General features: G+C 43.9%; 3 protein-coding genes across 3 annotated transcripts; all 3 read right to left on the bottom strand.

The window, feature by feature from the left end:
* Window positions 1-1,426: 1,426 nt before the first annotated feature.
* Window positions 1,427-2,134, bottom strand: LOC308079234 (ribulose-phosphate 3-epimerase-like; the record flags this gene model as incomplete). The annotated part of the gene is made up of 1 exon (XM_080420610.1): window positions 1,427-2,134. The coding sequence occupies one exon, from the start codon at window positions 2,132-2,134 to the stop codon at window positions 1,427-1,429; it is 708 nt and encodes a 235-aa protein (XP_080276736.1).
* Window positions 2,135-2,581: 447 nt separating this feature from the next.
* On the bottom strand, window positions 2,582-3,982 carry LOC308079233 (inositol-pentakisphosphate 2-kinase-like; the record flags this gene model as incomplete). Its single annotated transcript, XM_080420609.1, has 1 exon — window positions 2,582-3,982. One exon carries the CDS (start codon window positions 3,980-3,982, stop codon window positions 2,582-2,584), a length of 1,401 nt encoding a protein of 466 aa, XP_080276735.1.
* A 2,002-nt stretch (window positions 3,983-5,984) lies between these two features.
* On the bottom strand, window positions 5,985-6,647 carry LOC308079676 (thioredoxin domain-containing protein 9-like; the record flags this gene model as incomplete). The annotated part of the gene is made up of 1 exon (XM_080421228.1): window positions 5,985-6,647. One exon carries the CDS (start codon window positions 6,645-6,647, stop codon window positions 5,985-5,987), a length of 663 nt encoding a protein of 220 aa, XP_080277354.1.
* Window positions 6,648-7,534: the final 887 nt, after the last annotated feature.

Below are 7,534 nucleotides of genomic sequence, written 5' to 3'. Positions count from 1 at the left end.
GTTATTTTAGGTGGGTTTCAGTGTTTTTGTATTTTGTGTGTTATGTGACATGCTGCGTGCTACGTAATGTATAATTTTATTGTACCATTAATTTGTATTTTGTGTTTCAGGACTACATTGCGTAAGAAGTGTTTTATTACAGTCAGTCTTCTTTTTTTTTAGCAGACGCTTCAAAGCGACTTACAATAAGTGCATTCAACATGGGAACGAAACTACTAATCACCAGAATTCTTAAGTGCATTTTCTGCAAAAACAAGCAACCAAGAGTATACCTAGCACTAAGGTAAAAGTACTCTTTTATGTGTAGCCTATATCCTAGGTTTATATTGTGTTTACTTGTATTTCTTAATACCATGTGTTGTTGTTATGTTTTTTCCAGACTGTCTCTGATTAATGCCTTATCCCTATGGTTTATCCTGTGTGGTTGTGCTCCCTAGTGGACTGCATTCATTCCTGCACAGAAATTCAATTCAATTCAAAGGAGCTTTATTGGCATCGAGGCTTTTGTGTTACTTTTTCCCTCTAGGTCATGGGCCCACACAGTCATTCTCACTCGCTCTGTCATACAAAAATAACCAATCTAAAATGTTACCCCACATCAATGACATTATAACTGCATAAAGAAAAACTGCAAACTCTTAAAGGCTTTGAAAGTCCTATACTTTCTGTGATTCGTATTCCCTATCCTAAATCAGCTTTTAAACTGCTAGGATTTCCAAGTTAAGGCATTATACTGATATAACTTGTATTATAGGGAGGATTTGAGCCTTGTTGACGCTGATTAGATGGTGTTTTTACAAATGTATTGTCCTAACCCACTACCAAAATCAATGTAGCATTCTGGGGTGTGCCAATTCAAAACTGGGCAAGACTTCACAGCATGATGCTGTTTTATTGATGTGTTATTATGCTATGTCTCTGAACTTTGATTTCCAATTTTACATTAGTTTGGATTCTTTGCTGCCAGGGATTACCATGGGTTTGGAATTACTGTCTATGAATGTGACTTGTGAACTGTCACAGTTGAACTGTGAATGCTGTTCTAGAATTGAATCTCTGCATGAGTGACCCTGTTCAATTTTACTAACTGAGTCTGTCCACTTTTTGATCCCTATAATCAGTACTTGAGCTTTAACCACATGAAACCCTGGCAAACCGTACAGTATAGAGGCAAATTTGCACAAAATAAAAATAGAAAAAATGAAAAGATTATTATTATTATTATTGACATTTTAAAAAGTAGTGAAAATACACTCAATACGATATGTTGTGTTGTGAGCTTGTAGATCAGCCTTTTTAGCTATTTGCTGTACAAGTACAACAACGTATAGGGCGTAAGCAGTTTCTTTAAACCCCAGAACTGTCCAGAGACTGTCCCCACGGGCTGGCTAAGGGGCATAGCTACGGGAACACGGCCATGTGGTTATCAGCGCTCTAGCGAGCGTTTCTGAATCGCTTCGGCCACCACGGTGCGAAGAAGAGCAATGACGGCACGAGGGTCATCACTACCAATCACGGCACTGCCCGACACGATCATGTTGGCCCCCGCTTCGGCACACTTGTGAATGGTGTCGGTGCCCACACCTCCATCCACCTCGATGTCCAGCATAGGGAACTGGCTCCTTAGCCAGCTGACCTTGGGCATCATGTCCTCCATGAATGTCTGTCCTCCAAAGCCAGGCTCAACAGTCATAATCAGGGCCATGTCAATCTGATTAGCCCACGGCGCAAGCTCTGCAACTTTAGTATCAGGCTTGATTGCCAATCCTACCTTCATGCCACTCTCTCTGATCTCCTTGATGAGGTTCCCAGGGTTGGTGGTGGCCTCCAAGTGGAAAGTATACTGGTTGGCTCCTGCAGCAGCCATGGGTTTCACCCATTGTTCTGGCCGAGAGACCATCATGTGCACGTCGAAAAATGGATTCTGGCCTACAAACTTTCTTAAGGACTCCACCACGGGATGTCCAAACGTGATGTTGGGGACAAAGTGTCCATCCATGACATCGAGGTGCAGATAGTCGGCGCCGCATTCCATCATTTGCACACACTCGCTACCCAAGCAGGAAAGGTCACTGCTAAGGATGGACGGACCGATCTTTGCATCGTATGCAGTGATGGTGCTGCCTGTCGCCATGTAGTCTCTCCGCTTGACACAGTTTAAAGTCAAACTGAATAAACTGCTGAGCAGGTCACATCCTTATAAACACATGTTATGATGTAACGAAGCTCATTTCGAATCTTCTGTGGCAACAATGGCAACAGCTACAAATTGTTGGGTGGACACCTTATCAAATGTGTATAAAAGGAAGCAGCCAAATGGACACATAAGGGTCAAATGGTACACACTCAATGGATTGGAGTCCCAAGGATAAAAATCACATCAAATTGAGGGTCCTTGAATTGTTCTCAACCACTGCTCTATGATTCCAGGTGCCACTCCAACATGGCTGCCCTCCATGTGTGTGTGCGTGTGTCTGTCTGTCTGTCTGTCTGTCTGTCGTGGGTAGCAGCAGGGGTGGAGGTTCCTCTCACAGGGAGTGGAGCAGCGGAGTGCAGCAGTCTTCTCTCTCTGTACAGAGGATCATTTGTTCTCAAGGTAGGAGGAGACGATCTGGTGGTCCAGGATGAGCTGGCGGGGGACACTGTCGAATGGCTTGGGGTCCAGGTCCACGATGGACACGGAAAAGGAGAAACGAGGAGCAGAAGTCCTTGAGGAGCACAGGAGCTCTCTCGCTTTCATCTGACCCGGCAGACTTTCATCCTCGCCGCAGGGAACCAAGACAACCATGATGGAGCAATCCTTTGCGGTCAAGGAGACCCGGTACTGATGCACCTTGGTTACGGCGTAATCTATAGAGCCATCATCTTCAGCAGGACATTTCTGGATCCTGTCCAAGAAGGCTGCATTGTACGGTCCGTCCAACTGGAGACAACTCCTGTCTTCAGGATAGAGTTTCAGGTGTTGCTCGAGGCGACGGTACAGAGGGTGGAGACCTTCAATGTCTAAACTGTCCAACATCTGAGTGTGAAGGATCCTGGACAGAACGCAATCTCGAGGCAGACCAGGACAACAGTTTCTGATCAGCTCTCTAGTGAGGAGGCTGGCCTCACAGAAGCCTTGCCCCTCTTCTCCTCCTCCTCTCTCCAATCCTCGCTCCTCTCCTCCGTTGTTCAGCAGAGCTTCCACCAACACCTGTATGAGGTCATTAAGGACAGCCTTGTTGGCCAGGTGGCCGTTGAGCCTGGGTGTTCCAGGCAGGAAGTAAGGTCTGAGGTCCTGCAGGAGCGAGTTCAAGTCCTGGAAGTCCTCACTGCCCTTATTTCCTTCATATATACACTGACCACCCTTGAATATTTTAAAGTTATTTTGTGGTTCTTCTATCAAGTGTTTTATGGCAGAGTACATTCTCTGCTTGTTCCCTGAGAACAGGTCTAGAGGACAGTAGAGACTGGATCTCCTCCACTTCCCATTGGCCACCTTGTAGCGTTGATGAGTGCAGAAGCGACAGATCTTGGTCTTGATGTCTCTACTGACATGTCGAGCTGAAGGTAGGAAGCCACATTTAGGCTTTATCTCTATACATAGAGGTGGTGTGTGCGTGGGCAAGTTACATGGAGGTAAGGTCAGGTTTGGAAGGCACAGAGTACAGCCACTGTAGATGTCCATCGCCTTTTTACAGCGCCACTGTGGTCTTTGATGCTGAACTTTGATTGACAGCTGTCTGACAAACTCTAGAGGCAGCTTGATCACTTCACCACTGTGGACGAACCTGTCTCCCAATAGAGGACTCATGATGTTCTTGCTGAAGTCAACAATGTGTCTGTAAGTCTGCTCTGAAGTCTGGGGAGCGTTTTCAGAGTCTTCTGTCGAGATTTTGAGGAACCGTAGAACCCTGAAATGCTGCAGGTGTGAGACCACCAGATTCTTGTTTCCTTCTCCGTGGTATTTCCAGTCGTTCTCGTCCATCTTATCCAGTTCCATAACAACATAGACAGCTGGTTGGAAAAAAATTACTGAATGACTTGTCAGTTTGGCTGTCTGTCTGTCTGTCCGTCCCAAACAAATTTCAGTATTTGTTCCCCTTTTGTTTCTGAATAAATGTTCATTTGGAAACCAACTTTTGAATCTTGGCTGCATCTGTTAAAAAAAGGATAAGGAACAGAGTACAGTATGCGCACACCTCCAAACCAAAAAAAATGATTACGTTAAAGAATTGTAAGAACTTTACTTGAAGTTCTGAACTGACCCATTTTATAACTGCTGACTGCAAGGAGTGGATTTGACCACTGTTAGGGATTCTCTAATATGATGCCATATTGATGCAATATTAACGTCCAAATATGGAGTTCCACACGGCTCCATATTTGGGAAAGACTGAGCAGTGTATAGGTGTGACGGTTAACTTCACAAAATGTGAAGAAAATGACACAAATATGAAAACTATTTGGGGATTGGTCAGTGTATGGTTGGCAAGATGCAAGATACGGACCGACGGTCACACACACACACACACACACTATCAAGCTTGTAGATCAGCTAAGTACAAAATAGGGCTTAAGTAGTTATTACACTTTTGATCTGGTATTAGTAAATAATAATATAAATAAATGTGATAAGAACGATAACAGGTGTTATTAGAGGCTATTTTGCACAGATATGAATACAGGCAATGCCATCAAACAGGACCTCTCTCAGCAGCCTAGCTTCTGTAGTGAATGTCATGAAATAAGGTAACGATTCCCAACCGGTGGGCTGGGGCCCACTGGTGGTCCGTGAGGATATTGCAAGATGGCCCCAAATAATTGGCGAAACACCAAGGTTTAATTGTTAATATAACTTTAATGTTAAAAAAAGAGTGTCATGGTATTTTTTCTTTAAAATCTTGAAAAACGTAAAGTGTACTACGTTAGTTCCATTGATCCACAAAATGCACCCATCTGACCACCGTTGGGTGGACTGGGCCGTGAATGCTTTAGAAACTTTCAAGTGGGCCCTGATCCAGAAAAGATCAGTGCTGGCCTAGAGTGCTGCCCCAATGCCAGTCACTGTAAACAAATATTTGGGGATTTACCTTTCCTTGGCCAAGGAAATAAATCCTGTTCAATCCGTGCACAAGGTTGATTGGTTTGCGAGATTAGCCGCATGTACACACACCCACACACACACACACGCACGCACGCACGCACGCACGCACACACACGCACACACACGCACACGCTCGCATCCCTAGGAGCCATGCCATAAAGAGTATTCACATTTATGTGAAAACTATTAAGGTATGGCTTTCCTTGGCCTACTGGCAGCATGCACAAGAAATGTGGCACTGATCATGGTTTGAGATGTTAGCCATGGTGACAGACACACAGTGCAAAAACATAATCTCCCCCTTTGCCTTCGGCCTGGCGGAGATCATAACTCAGGATAACTGTTGACAGGTTCTGAGTAATGCTTCATTGACACACCAAGCACAAAAGCCAAGAACAGGTGGAAGTGGGATGGCGACGAGTCCAGCAGCTTTATTGAAATACCTTGAGTCTGAGTCTTATATGTTCTGAATCTTTTGGGTGCCCCAATGGATCACCTGAGAGTGTGCAGCATACCATATGAATAAGGCTATACTGTATACTGTATATAGTCCTTCATGCAGCTGACCCCGGGTTTGAATCCGACCCAAGGCACCCTACTGCATATCAATCCCCTCCTTCCTGCCTTTCTTGTCTCTGTTCACTGCAAAGATAAAATTGGAGCAATTGTTGCGCCTATGGCTAGGCAGATCATATCATATTCTCTATCTTTCTGTTGATTAAATAGCATGTATAAAATGTGATTTCTGCACACAAGAGTGTGCAGAAATTAAGAGTCGTTAAGTTGGAAGGATGGAAGACTGATAGTTGAAATACTACGGTAACTCAAACAAGTGGAAAGCAAAGCTTGCTTTCTGGGGCCTGTCTGCAAACTGTTTGCGGAGAATTGGCAGAGCTTTCTAGTCCTCTTCAGAACCTGAATCTGAATCATAGGCTCTCCCTCGGATTGTTTTCTCCACCCTTGTGAATATAGAGACTGGCTTCTGTGTCTGTGATGGAGGCGACAGTCGGTCTCCAGTGTAGTTAATTACATCTGCACGTGCAAGTCTCCATTCCAGCATCTCTGTGGAAAACGTATCTGTATTTCCGAGGTCAGAGAATCCAGCAACATAGTCTGTGGTTTTGCCATCGATCAGCAGGGCCAGGGTAGGAATGGTCTTTAGCCGCAGCCTCTGTGTGAGGAAAGGGGCTTTCTCCGCATTCAGCTTGATGAATTTGGTCTCAATATGCTTCTTTGCCAGGATAGCCAAGTGTTTGTCAAAAACTAGACAACTAGAGGTGGAGCCGTTGTAGAAATGACAGACCATGTTCTTGCTTACCTTGGCCTCGTTGAAAAAGTCTTTCTCGCTAGGGATTTCTCTGTATTCTCCATGGCCTTTAGCCAGCCACTCTTGCTTCTGTTTCTGGGCGTTCTTGAGGGCCTCCAGGCGCCTTTCCCTCAATTTGTCCAATTCCTCTTCACCCAAATTGTCCAGTTCTCTCAAATGAGCGTCCACCTGCTCCTCAACCAACTTTGCAGACTGCTCCAACACCTTAGCTATGATCTGCTGCTGACTTTCCATAATTGTACACTGTGAGAGTTGTCTGGCCACTAAGTGTAACAAAGAAAACAACAGGTTAAGGTCCGCACAGTTGAGGTCCGGAAGAGTGACCTCTTTATAAACACATATATGACGTCATACGACACTCCTTTAATCTTCTCTGATTGGATGACAAGGTGGACAGTATAGGCTACATTGTACTTGAGTACTGTAGTGTACAATATCTCTGCTTTACTTTCTAATAATTTAATTTTTTGGATACTTATGACACTCCACTCCACTATATTTAATTGACTACTCAGAACAACAACAAAATAATGACAGCATAAAAGCCTTTTTCACTAAAAGGTCAAAGCTTCTGTAATCTTCCTCTCCCCTTCATCCACCTTCAAATAAATAAATTGTGTGTGTGTGTGTGTGTGTGTGTGTGTGTGTGTGTGTGTGTGTGTGTGTGTGTGTGTGTGTGTGTGTGTGTGTGTGTGTGTGTGTGTGTGTGTGTGTGTGTGTGTGTGTGTGTGTGTGTGTGTGTGTGTGTGTGTGCAAGCAATCTGAGAACCCATTGCCAAATAAAAAGGAAAAACAGCGCCCTCTGCTGTTTTTTAGCAGAATCTGTTCTTGAGAGATTAGTGTGTGTGAGTGATGAAAATATAAGTCGATGTATTTTCATGTCGTTTCCGAATGACAGCATTAGCATCATCTTATCATCAAGATCAAAATACCCAACGAAAAAAAAGGTCATCACGTATATATTTGTATTCGTTTTTTCCAAAAAAAGACAGACATAAAGGAATTTAAAAAGAGAAAGAAAAAAGAGCATAAACAAAGAAAAAAAAAAAGAAGGAAAAAAAGGAAACAGCGGGCATCATTTCAAAACAATGAAGAGCAGCTTTTTAACCTGAAAGTTGAAC

This window comes from Gymnoscopelus braueri (genome assembly GCF_963280865.1).
Source record: "Gymnoscopelus braueri genome assembly, chromosome: 23".
Lineage (NCBI taxonomy): Eukaryota > Metazoa > Chordata > Actinopteri > Myctophiformes > Myctophidae > Gymnoscopelus > Gymnoscopelus braueri.
The sequence above is the reverse complement of the archived record's forward strand: the minus strand, read 5'-3'. Positions and strand labels throughout refer to the sequence as shown.